Here is a 17,434-nt window from a genome sequence, read left to right on the forward strand (position 1 = left end):
CCAAGGATCCTCCATGCATTTCTCCTGTGTCCAGGGTCCTGGAGCTCTGCTCAGGCTCTCAGCACCCACCCTGGGATCCAGGAGTCAGCCCTAGCTCTGGGGTTTTTCTATAAAGCTGTTTTCACGAGCCAAAAAGGTGTTTGAAGGACTGAAGCAAAGCCTGTCCTTGGCAGCATTAACAGAAATTGCAGCCACGTATGCTTGCAGCAGGCTGCACACAGAGCGGGGCTGGAAATCACTGTGCTGCCATTTCAGGGAACTGCAGCATGGGAGCAGCCCTTTTCCACATACTTGGATCCGTGCTGCCCCTTGGCAGGGCTGCACTTCAATAAAACTCCTGAAGAATGTGAATCCTGGGCTACCTAGGTGCTGGGGGACGGGGAATCCAAAAACAGAGCTGCAGAGAGCACTCCTAGAGTAATACTGACTGGGAGTTAGAGAGTGCTCCACATAATTCTCAGTGTTTAAATGCACTGCCAATGTAACTTCTCATTTACTATTTTCAGTTTCTACTTGTACTGCCCCACTGTGTTCCCTGCACCAATAACTTCACTAATGCAAGGGAGCAGAGGATGCACTGAGGTGAAGAAATTCTGTTTGATCTCAGAAATATCTGTGCTAATTATTATTTGTCCCACATGATACATAATTTACTCTGGACCTCTAATACTGCAATACTGTCACATTAAACTTTTTAAGAGAAAAAGAGGTAGAAAAAGTGGATTAAGAAAGCTGCATGTCTATTTAGCTGCTAAACCCCAAAGAAAATATGAGTCAATGCTGTCTTAAAAATCTAAGTGTTCTAATGGTGTATGTGGCAGGCATTAGAAATTTAACAGGCAACTAAAACTTGCACATGGACTTAATCCAAGCTCTTTAAAATGAGCTCAGCCTGTGAGTGACTGGTTGCTTGGTCTGGAGAGTGGGGAGTGTTATTAGAGAAAAAAAAAGGAGGGAGAGAGAAGGGAGAAATATCTGCTGGTTCCTTTGAGAGGCACAGGCACACACGCTACTTTTCAATTTTGGGGTCAGCTTGAGTCAGAGATATTACCCCCCAATTTCAAGCTTAAAGTGGTTTGGCAAGAGAGGACAATGGAAAAATTGCTCATATCTTCATGTTCCCATTAAGTTCTGAAGTCTGCTGGGCAAACCAAAGGAATGCACATATCATAGTTTTTATAAAAAATAGATTAGACCAGTAGTGGAAAAGAAGTTCTAGGATATTATTATCCTTGGCTATTTTTTAAAAAATGAGTGATGAAATTTCACTTAGAATATCTGCTGGAATATTATAAAAGAGTTCTGACAGGGTCCCATCTGTGAATGTGATTCCTGCCCTGCACGAAGGACTCTGCAATCATTTGCTGGCTGTGGCTGCTGTCCCACAGGACAGGCTGGTGGAGAGAAAGGTCAAGGGACAGCCCTGGGAGCCCAGGGTGGCACAGGGACCCAGGGGCACCTGGGCAAGGTCTCTGCCCTGGCTGAAGCCCAGCTCGGGGAGCAAAGCCACCGAAGCAGCTTTTTGCTGGCAGGGTGTTTGTGCAGAGCCCTCATTCCTCATCCTGAGCCTGCTCCAATCATAAAAGGGGATGAGGGCTTAAAATTATTAACACATCATCATTTACACACCCTGCATTAGTAAGACTCCAACACTTTGTTGTGGGTGCAGGAATCCTCCCAGAGGCAGAGACTGATCCCAAAAATGCCATGTATTATTAACCCCTTGCAGTTTCATGCTGCTTTTTCCTTGTGGTAATGTGGGGAGCAGCCTTGTGACACAGAGGACAGCCAGGGGCAGGGACTGCTCCAATCACTCCTGCACCACTGACAGGGGCAAGCATAAGGCAAAAATACATTCTGGGCCCAGGAGCACGTTCTTTCTGGAGCATCTCAAGGCTCTCTGTGCAACTGATTGCACTGCTCCACTGGCTACTGTGGTCTCAAATATTCCATCTGGAAATAAAAAATACAATTAATGCTTTTCCTTCTGGGTGTGACTGCAGGGCCCTGGGGAAAGCAGAGCTGCCCAGCACTGTGGTGGTTGTGGTGCTGCCCCTGGTGCTGCCCTGGGGTTTGGTGCTGCTGTCCTGCAGCAGGTGAGGTCCCTGGCAGGAGCACGGATTCTCCTGTTCCCTTTGCTGCTCTGCAGAAAATAACTTCCACGGGCTGTTGTGAGAGTGACTAAGAGCAGCTGGAGCGCTCAGGAGAGAGGGAGTTTTGTCTGGAGAAAGCGAGGAGACACGAGGCAGGGCAATGGCCTGATCCTGAGGCGGTATAAAGCCACTCGAGAGCCTTTCCATTGGCTTGTCCGAGAATCGGAGCTCTCGGATGATCCCCTTTGGGTGTAGGTGTTAACGAGTGTGTTTTGGCAGGTGCCCGGGGAGCTCGCTCCGGCAGGAGAAAACAAACAGCGGCTACCAAGGGCCCTCAAAGCGGCCGCGCCGCGCTGCCCCGTCCCCCGGAGCCGCGCAGCCTCCGCGCCTCTGACTCAGCTCCGAGCGGCGCTGCCAGCGCGGGCGGGGGAATGGACAATCCAGGATGGAGCGGGCCGCTGGAAGAGCCCTTCCCCTGTGCCCCTCGTGCCCCTGCCCCGCACCGGCAGCGCTGTCACAGCCGAGCCCGCCCGGCACCGAGCGCCCGGGGAGCGCCGGGCTCGCTGCTGCTCGGCTGCGCTGCGGGACGGGGCTGCGGGAGGCGAGGGCTGCCCCGCTCCGAGCCGCACCCGGAGATGTGCCCCGTGCCCCGTGTCCCGCTCCGTGCGAGCCCCAGCCCCTCCGCCTCCGCCCGGCCGCGCCCTGCCCTGCCCTGCCCCGGCCCGCAGCCGAGGATGCCCGAGGGAGCCGCAGCATCCCCGAAGGCTGCCCCGTGCCGGGCCGGGGAACAGCCGCGCTGCGGAGCGCCCGGTGCCTCGGGCCGGGGCTGACAGCGGGGCAGGCTCCTCCTCTCGCCGCGCTCAGCTCTTAACTCTTAACTCTTGGCTCCTCCGTAACCCCGCACGCCGCCCCCAGCCCCGACCCCCGCCCGCCGCCCGGCCCGGCCGCGCCCCCGCCCGCGGCACCGGCCCCGCCGGGACCCCCGCGCACCCCGGGCGGGCCGAGCCGAGCGCCGGCCGTGCTGCCGCTGCCTCCGCCGGGCCCGGGCAGCGCCCCCGGCCCCCAGCCCCCGGGCCGGCCGGGCGGCGCAAGGGTTAAGCGGCCGCGTTAGTCAGCGAGACTCCGGGCTGATGGCTTGGATGAGGAGAGTCCCTCTGGCTGCAGTTGAAAGGACGCTGCTCCAGACGGATTTGTATCGCCGTGGCGGATCGCTTCAAACCAAAGCAAGCCTAAAGGCAGCCCGGTCCCTTCCCCGAGGGCCCTCCTGGCCGCGAACCCCTCCTGCCCACCCGGCTGCCAGCGGGCCGGAGCCGCGGCAGGACAGAGCGACACACACACAGCGCCCGGACACGCAGCACAACACCCTACCTTGATCCATAGACCTCATGATGTGGTGGTAGTGTACCAGCCTGCAGGCAGTTTCTCGCTGCATCAGGAATTAAAAAAAAAAAAAAAAATCTATAGCAGAAAAAATAATTAAAAAAAAAAAAAAGGGAAAAAAATCGCCTTTAAACCATCTTCAAGCAGTGCCGCCCGGACAGAGGGAACCCCTCTTACTCGCCTCCTCAGTAAGTGTTTGGAGGTGCAAAGAGGGATCCGAACTGGGCTGAGCGTGTTCCTGAAGTGAAGTCAGTTCTCTGCTCTGAGATGAGGGTTACTAGAGAGGGAAAGGCCACTTCCTTCCCTGCTCCGAGTGTTTATAGTCTTTGAATGCTGTAAAATAACGGGATTCCCTCACTGTTTCCTCCTGTTTATCCCAGTGCCATGGAAACCCCTGGATCGGCTCCATCTCCCAAACTGAGGGCTTTCCTGCAACTTCACACTCAGGAATCCATGACGTCTCCCAGCTCCGGGCCAAGGCAGCTCTGCGGCTTTCTCAGTCTGCAGCACAAGCACTTAATTGTTGAGCAGAAAGTTAGAGAGCGAGTAAGAAAGAAATATGGATGATGTTAAAAATCCCAGTGTGTGCTTTTTAAACAAAACTTGCAGGAACTGCAAAGCCTTTCAAAGCAACGGGGCTTCTGTGCAGAAGTTTTCCTTCTTCCCAGCAGAGACAAGCTCAGGCTGCTGCTGCATTTACCTTTGAATAAATCATTCAGAAAAGCGAAGTCCCCAGCTTATATTTATGTCTTTTAAATTCAGCAGCACTCTATTAATACCCATCTTGTTACTGGCACAGCTTTTGGCTTCTAATTACCACTGGCTCAATTCTTCATACAAAGACGAAAAGAAAAATTAAGAATCGGTGAATTTGTTTAGTGGCATTGCACAGACCTCTCTCTGTTCCTATTTTTAGATCAATTTAGGAGAGGAGCAACCCCATGGATTTCCACTGATACACGTGGAGCTTAGCAAGAGCGAAATAGCCAAGGAAGCCTCCGAAACCAAGACAACCCGTGTGTGTTTACATGTCCGATGTATAAACAGGAAAATAAAGCAAAAGAAAACAGGAAAATAAAGCCGGGGATGTCATGAACCGCGGCGGTCTCACAATGTATGGCTGTCACTGCTGAGTGAGGAGCATCTGCCTCTCTCTCCGGCTCGGTGTCTCCGTGCGGCTGCACTTGCACGGAGCTCATTCCTGCAGGGATGCAGGGTCACACACAGAAAGGATTCCCCGGGGAGGGGCAGCTCTGCGCCCCTCGGGGAGAGCGGCCGGGGTCAGCGCAGCCCCGGTGAGTCACGGCCGCCGGGCTTGGCCGGGGCAGCGCCGAGGGCTGCCTGGCGCCCGCCCCGCATTTCCATTCTTCACTCCCTCGCTCCCCAAATCCACTCGAAGGAGGTATCGCAATCACACTTTCTGCTGCTCGCGTTTGTTGTCCTGCAGGCTAGCAACTGCAGCAGCCCAGGGAAACTCAGCGCACCTCACTTTCCTATCCTTTGTCATCTTTGGACACGTCGGGGCGGAAATCCCTTCCCCGGCCCCGTTATGCAACCGGCCCGGGGACCCCTCTGGCCGCGGCTGCCCCGAGCCCCGCAGCGGGACCCCCTCGTACCCCGGGTCCCGGAGCCTTTTCGTGCCCGGCCGCGGGGCTGAGCCGCTGTCCCGTGAGGATGCTCCTGCTCAGCCCCGCCATGGCACGGCCCAAAAACTGCACCGGACCCTCAGGCTCGCACCTGCAGGCTTTTCCCTACACAGCCCCCTCCGAGAGCAGCTTCGAAACACGGGCGAGGTCCCGCAAAGCCCCGGCGCTGCTCGGCAGGCGGCCCCGGCATCCCCCGGCACAGGTATCACACCAGAAACACCCGCACCTGGCACAGGGGGCACACCTGAGACCCCCGCACTCCAGCACAGGTATCACACCTGAAACATCCGCACCCCCCTGCACAGGTATCACGCCTGAGCTCCCCCACCCCTGCACAGGTGGCACACCTGAGACCCCCGCACTCCCTAGCATAGATGGCACAGCTGACACCTCCCCATCCCCGCACAGGTAGCACATCTGAAACCCCCACACCCCTGGCACAGGCGGCACAGCTGAGACCCCGGCACTGTGGCACAGGTATCACACTTGGCACCCCCACCCCAGCACAGGTGGCACACTTGAGCTCCGCATCCCCTGGCACCGGTGGCACACCTGAGCTCCCCGCCGGCTCTGAGTGCATCCACCACCAGCAGCAGCACAGTCAGAATCACTGGATTCCTATTTGGGAACAATTAAGGGAAACCGAGGTTTCCCAAAGCTGCTGCTTTGTGTGGAGAAAAAACCCAATTTTAATTCAATACTATTCAGGAGAAATAAGCAATTAGCCCAGCCTCAGCCTCGCTGCGCTCTGAGCAGTGCCCCCAGTTAGAATTGCCCTGGGGAGCACAGGGGGCAGTGGGCACAGGCCTTGGGGCAATGGGGGCGCTGAACAGAGCTGGGCAGGGGCAAACTGCGGGCGAGCAGGATGAGGGGGGGCACAGGCCGGGGGCACCTGGCCAGGGGGATCCCGAGCGGATTTTGGGCCACCCCGACGGAAAGCTCGGCCTGGAGCCTCCCACGCGGAGCTGCCGGCCCCGGGCACGCAGGTTGGCTGCCCTGGGCTGCACCGTTTAAAAATACAATGTCTTTCTTTTAATAGCCCGGTTTGATCGGCTCCCGCTAGTTCACATGACAGGCTTTTCCTAAAATATCTTCTTCCACTAAGTTTTTTCCAACTTAAAACTGCTGAATCCTGCTGCCCAAATTAAACTCAGTGCAACGCGAAAAAAAAAAAGAGAAATAAATAAATAAAGAAGTGAAAGAGGGCTGGCGGCTGCCTCCGGACTAGCATTCCCCAAACCAGCATATGACACAACTGTAAGATTTCCAAGGCTTTTGGAGAGTTCAGCGAGAGAATCGTGTCCTCCACTGGCTGCAGCTTCCCCGCTGAGTTAAACTTTCCTGACGGAACCTTTCTCCATCTGGCCGCGGCTCCAGCGCGTTGTGAGCGGCCGCGGAGGAGAGGGGGATGCAGTTCAAGTCTTATATAACTGTGCAGCCTGGATGCGGGGGCAGAGACTTTCCCTAGAAACGAGAGATTTTTATATATATATAGTTATTTTTAGCTTCCTTTTTCAAAGGAAGGCCAAATACCTCCGACTTTCCTTTGCTTTCTTATTTTGGTATCACTAAGGGATTTTATTTTTGGAGGTAGGGAGCTATTAATAGCTAATATTTTTAGCTATTTATTCCCTCTTTAGGAGAATACTTCCTCTTCCTTTTAGGGGCACGTTCTGGACCGCATCCCTACCCCCCAAAAAACCAACCCAGCTGCCCCCCATGCCCCTGGCACCCTCTGGGACGTGCCCGGCAGGTGCCTGCCTTTGGGGACAGGGCAGAGATGCATCTGCTGGCCCCGACCCCAGCAGCTCTGGCTCGGGGGGAGGATTTGGAAGCTGAACTTGTCCCCGGGAACAGCCCGGCCGGGGCTCACCCCGGGCTCACAGCCCAGGAGGCCGAGCAAGGAGCTCCGTGCCCGGCCAGGGAGAGCTGCAGGAGCACGGGGAGAGCTGCAGGAGAGACAGGAGAGAGCTGCAGGAGATATGGGGAGAGCTGCAGGAGCACGGGGAGAGCTGCAGGAGATATGGGGAGAGCTGCAGGAACCTGGAGAGAGCTGCAGGACAGACCAGGGAGAGATGCAGGAGCCCAGGGAGAGCTGCAGGAGATATGGGGAGAGCTGCAGGAGCACAGGAGAGCTGCAGGAACCCGGGGAGAGCTGCAGGAGATATGGGGAAGCTGCAGGAGATATGGGAGAGCTGCAGGAGATATGGGGAGAGCTGCGAGGAGACAGGGGAGAGCTGCAGGACAGATCAGGAGAGCTGCAGGAACCCGGGGAGAGCTGCAGGAGCACGGGGAGAGCTGCAGGAGATATGGGGAGAGCTGCAGGAGCACGGGGAGAGCTGCAGGAGCACGGGGAGAGCTGCAGGAGAGACCGGGGAGAGCTGCAGGAGCACGGGGAGAGCTGCAGGAACCCGGGGAGAGCTGCAGGAACCTGGGGAGAGCTGCAGGAGACATGGGGGGCTTGGGGGCTCTGGGGGTCCCAGCCCCAGGGGGGTCCCTGACTTACCCTGGCAGCCGCCCACAGCATCGCCCTGCTGGAGGATGAGCCTCCCTGCCCGGCTCCACGCAGGCATTTGGCAATACAACTCATTATTTTTAAAAATTATTATTATTTCTCATGCTCTTTGGGAGATAAGGCATCAAGGCTTCCTGAGGATGTGCTCTCAGGCCATTGGGGCAGCTGCCTGGATTTTATCATCAGAGACTTCATGGAGACATCTCTGTTTTCCACTTGCAAAAGGTATTTCAGTCTCACAGCAACAATAAGTATTTTTGACAAAAGCTGCTGGCCCTTCCAAAGTAAATAGTGCTCTCCCCGAGCGTCCCTCGCACCCGAGGCTCCCGGAGCAGCCTCCACACGTCCGTGTGTGCTGCAGAGCGGGGCTGAGCAGGATTCCCACCCTCAGCTGTGCCCTCGCTGCCCTCCTGGCTCCTGCAGCCCCTTCCTGAGCAGCCCCGGAGCATCCTCACAGCCTGGGGCTGCTTCGGGCTCAGTCCTGCCCGTGCACCTGTCTGAATTACCTCTTCTCAATGAAGGACGTTCTTCTCGACTCTCTTGGCTGAGTTACACAGTGTTGGATCTTCACTGAGCTCCGCCAGCCCAGGGAATCCGCCCACACAGAGCTCTCCCGGTCTGCAACCAGAGCTGCTCCAATTTCCTCCCAAAGAGAGCTTGCTTTTCATCCACCATTGGACATTCTGCGTTGGGAAGAGGTCTGCAAGCAACAGCCATGAGAGAGAGGTGTCAATTCTTCTTCTTAGCCCTGGATTTTCAGGCCCAGCTACCTGGAAAATTCCCATTATTGGTTATATCAGGACTAGAAGTGGCTTGTGAAGCTCCTTCCCTTTGGATGGTGCAGGAGGGAAAGGGAGAGGAGCAAACAACAAGGACAGGCCCTGCAGGCCCAGAGGTGCTGGATCAACCCACAGCATCCCTGGAGCTGCACCCAGATTTCTGCCCTGCCCAGTGGAGCTGGGCACTCTGGGGTCTGTCCCTCAGTGTCACTGCACGCAGCAGCACAAGGGAGAGCTGCTCCCTTTGGTACCTGGCTCCCATGGAATGAGAACAGCATCATTCATTAATCAATTTTGTTTCACATAAATTCCCAGGGAATTGTAGTTTAGAGTGATATTCTCCAATCTAAAGACAGCCAGCCGCCCACTGGCAGGGCAGTGCATAAACTGATAGCATTTATTTCAGTTACACTGAGACATAAGTTGGTTTAATAATAATAAACCCACCAATTAATGAGGTTAAACACCTGTGCATTAGGTTCAGGATGGAAACACTGATGCAGTCATTCATTATATCATATGATGGCTAAACTAAATAAAGACAATAAAGAAAGGTTATGACTGTTTTGAAAAGGTGCCTTTAGTCCTTTCATATCAGCACCAGGGCAAGGGAATCTGATATTATATCCTGAACAGAATTTACAATTCATTACTGGGGCTCTGGCCACACCCGGCAGCTAATCTAGAATTTCACACATTTAATGAACTTCATACTTGAAATATGTGGTCTGTAAAATCTGATTTACACTGTTGTTAAAATAGCTGGCGTTTGAAAGAGAATATATTTTAAACTATGTATTTGTGCACAAAGTTTGTTGTGTTTTTTTTCTTTCCAAAACCCCCCAACCCATTCATTAATTCACCCCAACACGTATAAAACCTTCCCCACAGTGTAATTTCTGCTGCAGTATTTCTTTCAGCACCTCAGATTTACTCTCCCTGTTTCTTGAGGAGCCAAGTGCATGCAGTTATGCAGAGGGGCAGAGAGCCCCAGGGTGAGCAGGGCTGACAGCTCAGCCTGTGATGGAGTGCAGGGGCTGGAATTAGTCCTTACCTGCCCCCTCCACACAGCTCTGCATTAGCTCAGGCCTGCCTGGGCCGGGCCCAGCCAAGCGTGGCAGCTCTGGGGGATGTGAACACCTGGGTTTGCTGCAGGCTCTGCTCTCACCGAGGCTTTGTGGCACTCTGCTCTGCAGGGAGGATGAGCTGGGGCTGGGTAAATCAGCTCTGGGCTCCTGGGGGACAACCAGGGATGCTGGCAGCCAGCTGTCAAACACAGAGCTTCCTTTCCTTTGGACGCAGTTCATGGAGAGCACAGCACCTGTAAGGAGCAGCTCCACACTCCAGCAATGAGCACTGGCAAGAATTCAGCTCGAGCAAAACCCGAGGGTTGTGTGAGGGGTGGGTGAGGGTGACCTGTTCCTTTCCATCAGCCCCTGGTCTTGCAGCAGACACCAACTCCATGCTCACATTTCATCGGCTTTGGGAGCTCCTCTCCTCAAGGGTCAGTGCTGCCAACAGAGATTTCACTCAGAATTTGTCTTCTGGAGCCACTCTAGGAAAAATCAGGTATTAAAATCTGACAGAGGCAATGCTGATCCTTATAAATGTGCCTTTTATTCCAAACCCTAATCTCAGAACACAAAGGTGCAGAGGAGTTCTGCCTCTGTGGGCACCATCCTTTGCCTTTCCCAGCGCTTGTTTGAGCACAGCTTCTCCCCATGGCGATGACATTGCTGCTGGAGCAGGGAAATGCCTCAGTGAGACCATTACAGGGCATTTGATTTGTTTTATTTTTAATAGGAGTCCTGCTCAATAGCAATTTGCATCACTTTTTGTCCCAGGTTGGTGCCATCTGCACCAAAGGAACCTGAGGTGAGGTTTAAAGGCAGCAGAGGCAGCACAGGGCAGGCACAGCAGTGCCAGAGCTCCAGCAGGGCTCTGTGCAGCAGATGTGAGGCTCAGGAGTGAATCTGCTGCCTGCCAGCAGCACAGGGCAGCACACCCCTGTGTGTCCCAAGGCCACCAAGGGCTGCTCTGGGCTCACTGGGCACCTCCACTCACCTCCATTCATCCTGGGGGTAACTCTGCTCTCACCCTGCCAAACAACTCTCTGGATATCGTTAAGCTACTCAGAGTGTACATTTAAAATAAAATCTGTTTCACATAAAAGGACAAATGAGAATGACTATTACCCCCATCTTTACTGCGTTAAATTCTTTTGCACAGCTTGTTCTTGTTACTCCTCCTTTCTGAGGGAATCTGAAGAGCAGACAATATTCTGCCTTACGTGGACAATTCCAGCAAGCCAAGAGTGGAAGGCTTTAAAGAGGGAATGCAGTGATTTTAGAGCCCTTTTTGTAACCCACTCAGGCCTTGGCCACGAAGGGAGGAAGAGCAGCAGAGGGAAGGACATTCTTCTCACAGATCCTGCAGGAGTTCATCATCTCCAGCTTTAATTACAGCAGCAAAATTTCAGAGATGCACCACATAACCCAGAGAGCCCACAGCTCCCAGAGAGTTTTAGGCCATCAAATGCTCATGGCCTAAGGAATCCTCAGCACCAGCTTTGGAAGGAATCCACTGAAATGTTTGGATTGGGGTTTATCAACACTCCCAATCAGAAGGTTTTTAGAGCCTGCAATCACATTTCTCATTTGGCACCAGACATCTGAATACTCTGTGGAAGAAGGAACTTCCCTGGAAGATTGACTCCTATGTTTAAAGTGCTGAGAAAATCTTACCACCAAAAAAGAAATATTTTTTTGCTTCTTGCGCTCTTCCTGTGGGGCCAGCCCAGACCACTGGTTCTCCTACCTGGGAAAGGGGAACAGGAGGAGTTCCCTCCCTCTAGTGCAGATGGAAGATGATTATTTATTGCCACAGCAATTATTCAATGCCCCAGCAAGGCAGGGGAGAAGAGGCAGTGGCTGAAGGTGAGGACAGAGCAGCTCAATGAGGTTTCCTCTCCCCAAATGGTTCATGTGCACATCAGGCTCAGGGCCAGAGTGAGACACCCATTCCAGCCAGCACCTATTCTTTCTCCTCAGAAAAAGGAAAACCAGAGACACACCAGTGTCTAATACAACCCCAGTTTGGAAAACAAGGCCACTGGCATTCTTTGGTAAACCCAGGCAGAAAACTTACCCCAGGATGTGTGATCTTCCAAAAATCTGCCAGCCCCTGCAGTCTTCAAACTTCTTGCATGACCACAGCCACATGAAGAATGAAATGAAACCCCATGGAAATCTTTGACATTTCTACTATTATGCAATGTTTGGGTGAAAAAAAAAATTGCTGAAATTCTCCTTCCCTTCCAGAGTAAGTTTAGAAAAACTATTTCTAGCTTTTTTTAATTACACGTTTCACCATTAAAAAGAAACCGTCCATAAATTAAAGGAACCACTAGCCAGGGCTTATGTAACCCATTTAGAGTGGGAAATTGGTAACACTTGGGAGCAAAGTCTGTTCCTGTGATTTCTGGAGTCTAGACCATTCATTTGATGTGTGCAAACATCACAAAAATGGTTTATTTAATATTTGCATTAACTACTTTATACCAAAAAAGAGTTAGTCATTAAAAAGGGCATCTGTGTCCTATAGAATCTAAAAGAAACACTTCCATAGATGGCCAGTGATCCCAGGGATAGCTCATCACTGCTTCCAACAAACAGCCTCCCAAGTTAGAGATTTACTTTATCCAATTGCACTCTTAATTTTCTTGTTTTTAGGAGTGTTTATGGCTCTATTACATTTTTGTAGAAAATTGCTGTGTTTGCACTCACCATTATTGACGTTTCCCCTGTAGAGAATATTCAGTGTTCAATCCTGCCTCTCCCCCTGCCCCTGGGGCTGCTCTCGTGCAGAGCCACTCATGGATTCAAGTGTGCAAGGGATGAGAACATGCCCAGAAGAGCTGGTCCTAATGCTGCTGCACCCCTGCTCTTCCCAGGGCTGTGTTCAGTGACAATTCCCTGCTCATTCCCAGCAGCGCTGCCAGCAGCATGACCACTCCTGTTAAACCAAAGCTGGCTCTAGAAAGAATTTAACACAGCAGCTCTGATCAGCTCTTGGAGATGCATTTCCCACCCACAGGTACAACTTCCCTGTATCCTGACAATTCCCACACCTCTGGGACTGCCCGTGCCAGGACTAACCAGGTGCACCATACAGGGGTGAAGTAAAGAAGTTGCATAAAATTTATTTTTTCCACCTTGTTTTACAACATTCCCTTTGAAGGTCTTACACATCTGCGACATGTAACTCCACAGAACAATAAATAATTGGCATTCATGTTTCTCTTGACTCAGGATATTTACAGGTTGTTTAGCTGGATGACAGGTACAAAACATCGGCATCACAGTAAATACCAGTTTGACACCAGAATCCATTTCCCCATTAAAAATTAAATTAACTTAACACTGAGATTTTAAACAATTTTAACAATGAAAACTGTTCTCAAAGGCATATAAGTACACAAGTTGTCGTAGGCAGTAGTAATGGACCATATTGGCAAAGCTGTGAACCACAGGATTTCATGCAAATCATAGGGTTTAACACTTATGAAATAACTAATAATAAATAAAGAGCCCATCGTGCTGAAATGGCCCCAGACACTGTGGGACGAGCCCAGTGGCACAGGAACAGCTCAGGACACTGAGCTGCACAAGGCAGGGCTCACATCCCTGATGGGGCAGAGCTCTCTGGGCAAACCAGGGCCCTGTGGGGCAGCAGAGCAGCAGCAGCTTTCCCACACAGAAACCCCAGAGAGCAGCTGCAGGATTCCCTGACAAACCCAGCTCCCCTCCAGCACCACTCCCAGGCAGCTCCAGAGGCCCAGGCTGTCCTGGGCTGGGCTGGGCCAGCTCTGGGAGCACAGGAGAACACCCTGCTGCAGCCCCAGCACACAGTGCTCACCCCACGGGGACACCAGGGATGGTCCTGAGCACCCCTCAGCTCAAACAGCCCTGATCAGACCCTGCACAGTCTGTGGGACACAGAATGTTGGGTTTCCACTGCCCCACGAGCTGAGCTGAACAAATGTTCGCACAGGTGAACAGGACAAGCTCTGCAGAGGAGAGAAATGCAGAGGAGAGGGGATAGGGAGGGTGTGACACACCTGGAATTGCTGCAGAGTGTGCCACAAAGCCTCACCCTCAGCACGGGGTGATGGCAGCCACGGGCAGCAGGAGCACAGTGAGACTGCACTGGCAGCCAGGGGCACCACCTGGGGCAGCCCGAAGCACACAGGTCACACATGAACTGCTACAGCACAGAACCCACACTGAAAGGAATAGGAAGAACACTAAGGCCACGAACAAGATACTGCACAGAAGAAGAAAACAATGCTTCGCTCCCCAAAAGTACAAATTATGAGCATACTAGAGGAAAAGATGAAATTTCCAGCAGAGAATCCATTTATTTTAATGTACAGTAAATAGGAACATGTGTATTAAATTTTGTTTTTAAAAACATTTTTAAATAACTTATGAGAAATGGATTGCAAACATAAAGTGCTAAACTTGAAAAACAGAAGTGTTCATCTTTCCTGCTGTTTGTTAGATGGCAGTTTTAGTCTCTGACTGCTTTGAAAAGATGTAGTATATATCCAGGCAGAAATGACTTCTGGATTTACTACCTTGTGCAAAAACACAAACTGCAAAGAACATAATCCACGCCCCAAAACACAGCTCTAGATCACTATCAACTCTACTAAATTGCTACTAAACTTATGATTCAATAAATACAAATGAAATCACAGTTCACTCCCTTTCTTGGTGTAAGCTAATAGTTTGCAAATATGGTCCACTCAGTGTAAACTGTATTGACTTGAGGAAACAGTGAATTCTACCATTTATATGTCTCAAATATTTACACACAGTAGCTTGGCACTGTTGCTGTTGCAGGACACTGAGCTACCAACACACAGGAGAGGGGCAAGGCTGGGGACCAGAGCCCAGGGGGACTGGGCTGCCCAGTCACCACCTGGGGCCAAGAGGAGTTCTTGCTTCTTGTACTTAAACTAATGAAAGCAAATTGGATGGGATATTGAGAAGAAATTCTGGGAGGGTGGGCAGCCCTGGCACAGGATGCCCAGATCAGCTGTGGCTGCCCCTGGATCCCTGGCAGTGCCCAAGGCCAGGCTGGACAGGGCTGGGAGCAGCCTGGGACAGGGGAAGGTGTCCCTGCCATGGCAGGGGCGGCACTGGATGGGCTTTAAGGTCCCTTCCAACCCAAACCATTCCATGATTCTCTGAAATGCTGTCTGGGGACTCCAGAGCAGTGGCATGGCCAACACTATCCTGTCATGATGAAGACAACGTTGAGGACCTTTCTGGCAAAACGGCATTAATTAATTAATTCACAGGAGGCTGTGAGCCCAACTGCCAGAAGGGAGCCCTGGCTCTGCCTTGAGACAGGAGCCCAGGCCCCGCTCTGGGACAGGAGCTCAGGCCCTGGTTCTGCTCTGGGACAGGAGCTCAGGCCCTGGTTCTGCTCTGGGACAGGAGCTCAGGCCCTGGTTCTGCTCTGGGACAGGAGCTCAGGCCCTGGTTCTGCTCTGGGACAGGAGCTCAGGCTCTGCCTTGGGACAGGAGCCCAGGCCCCGCTCTGGGACAGGAGCTCAGGCCCTGGTTCTGCTCCGGGACAGGAGCTCAGGCTCTGGTTCTGCTCCAGGACAGGAGCTCAGGCCCTGGTTCTGCTCTGGGACAGGAGCTCAGGCCTGGGCTCTTTCCCCCTGGGCAGCCAAGGAACAAGGGTCCCAAGCAGTGCCAGCTCCACCCATGGTTTCTCTGATGTGGGAAGAAGACAGCAAGCAGCTAATTTAGCACAGACTGAGGAGCCTCAGACAAGGATGGCTGCCACTAAAAGCCCATCCGTGCTTGATGCACCAACTCAGCTCTAAAAGGTCCCTGTAAGTCTCTGTCCTTCTACTGAGAAGCCCAAGTACGTGTGGCTCTCTTCATGAAATGATAATGTGGACTAAATAATTATAATAATGACAGAACTCACCGAGTTTAATTTTTGAGAACAAAAAACACATAAATTTGCTCTGCACTCAGCCTAATGCCTTTGTCTGAACCCACTCTTGTGATTCAGGTTTGGTTTTTAGAGCCAAGCAAGTGCAAGGCTCCAAAAAGTGCCTCTCTGCAGGGAGCATGTCATTAAAACATCCACCTAGGAGTGCCTCTGCTTACTTGCAGCTCATCCTCAAAGTTTCACACTAACAGGAAACAGATTTCATGGAGCTGTGAGGAGTAGCAGCTCTGTGACCTCTCCTTTCAGTCTCCAAGGATTCAAGACACGTCTGCCACATTGTCTGCAGAACAGTACGAGACTCTTCTCACGTTGTCGACACATTTCAAGGATGATCAACTGCAAAGTTCTGTTCCAAAGAGGATTTGCTTTAGTTTAGATAATTTTCTCCTACACAAATAAATACAGAGTGAAACTATTATGTCACTGCTCCTTTTAACAGGAAGGACAAAAGCTAAACAAAACTGAATTTTCTCGTTTTGAGCTACCACTTTTCTGTCTTTATCAATGGCTGGATACCTCCAAAATCACTGGGGTGACCACATTTCAACGGAAGGAAAATCTCAGACACGCTCAGATTCTCCAGTGTGTGTAGATCCGACAGGCTGGAGCCCCATTATGGAAACAACATGCCATAAATCAGGAATCAGCTGTCAGCAGTGTAGTGCATCACCTACATTAAGGGATTTCCAAGATGTAAAAAGAATGTAACTACTTGAATCAAAAAAGACGAATAACATAAACTTAACAAAAGGTAACACAATGCAAAGGACAGTGTAGACACTTAAAAAATTCACTTCAAATTGTCAAATGTAAATCCCAAGGTCAGGTAGCAGCTTCCACAGACTTTGAACCATGCAAGAGAAACCCATTGCCATCGCAGTTCCATGCATTTGACCCCAGTTAAGTAGAACAAAAGTGCCAAGAACCGGATGAACTCAGAGCCTCCACCCTCCAAACAGTCCCTTGTGGTGTTGGGGTCCCGTCCAGGGCAGTCTGGAAGTGCCTCACCGCAGCAGCAGGTACCAGAGATCACCACGGGGCCCTGAGGGCCAGGACTGCTCATTGGGGAGCAGCTGGGGGGTCTCGGGGCCCTGGGCAATGCCTGTCTCTGTGTGCCAGCAGCAGCAGCCCTAGGACGTGAGCTTCGAGTAGCTGGGGGGAGAAAACCTCCGTCTCAGGTACTTGAGCACGTAGAGGGGCAGGCAGCTCACCAGGGTGATGACAGTGACCTTCCACAGGAACGACAAGGTGGCAATGAAGTAAACATCTGTGTGGAGAAACGAGCACAGAGTCAAAACCACGGGGAGAACCTTCTGGGAAGGGGTGCAGAAATGCAGCTCAATCCCCCACTGCTTCCTTCTGCCTGTGGGACAGGGTTGGACCCAGATCATCTTTAAGCTCCCTTCCAACCCAGGCCATGCTAAGAATTTCACAATTCTTAAAGCTGCCCCATCTCCAAGATCAAAGCTCATATGACACCTGGGTCCTCACTCCTCTGCCCTGCTCTTCCCCAGAAGATGCAGAGATGTGCTGAGCAGTGGGGTGTAAGGAGTGTGGCTCTCACAGGTAACTGCCCTCCCAAACCCCACCTGGAACAGGGACATCCTCCTGGCACTGCCAAGCACTGAGTGTCCTCCTGCTCTGGGAGCTGCCCCTGCTGCCTGGCTGAGCCCAGCAAACACAGCTCCTGACCCAAAACACCTCAGAACCTTTACAAAAAGAGCTAAAGCATCGTTCAAAATGGAACTGGAATAACCACATGCAAGAGACAGATCCAGCCAGGGGTAGTTATCCCTGTTGTCTTCAGTTAGGAAAGAGCTTTATGGAAGAAGCAGTGACATCTTGTGGCTCCTGAATGAACACTGAACAAGCCCATGGGTCTGATATTGGCAACCCGACAGTTACTGGGGGAATCTGGAACTCCTCACCCTTCTTCCTCTAGCCAGGGAATAGGATTAGCTCTGCCTCAGGCAACTAAAACAC

At 52.0% G+C, this 17,434-nt stretch overlaps 2 protein-coding genes across 3 annotated transcripts in view; both read right to left on the reverse strand.

Moving 5' to 3' along the window:
• Positions 1-3,513, reverse strand: part of NFATC2 (nuclear factor of activated T cells 2) — a 76,875-nt gene extending 73,362 nt beyond the window's left edge. The window contains exon 1 of the mRNA XM_064729923.1: positions 3,462-3,513. The gene's annotated coding sequence lies outside the window, so the exon portion shown is untranslated. The remainder of the gene's footprint in view (positions 1-3,461) is intronic.
• A 9,076-nt stretch (positions 3,514-12,589) lies between these two features.
• Positions 12,590-17,434, reverse strand: part of ATP9A (ATPase phospholipid transporting 9A (putative)) — a 47,434-nt gene continuing 42,589 nt past the window's right edge. For both annotated transcript variants that reach the window (XM_064729617.1, XM_064729616.1), the window contains exon 28: positions 12,590-16,718. In XM_064729617.1, the coding sequence (XP_064585687.1) occupies positions 16,582-16,718 (137 nt within the window). In that variant the 3' untranslated portion in view covers positions 12,590-16,581. The remainder of the gene's footprint in view (positions 16,719-17,434) is intronic.

This window comes from Zonotrichia leucophrys, chromosome 20 (genome assembly GCF_028769735.1).
Source record: "Zonotrichia leucophrys gambelii isolate GWCS_2022_RI chromosome 20, RI_Zleu_2.0, whole genome shotgun sequence".
NCBI lineage: Eukaryota > Metazoa > Chordata > Aves > Passeriformes > Passerellidae > Zonotrichia > Zonotrichia leucophrys.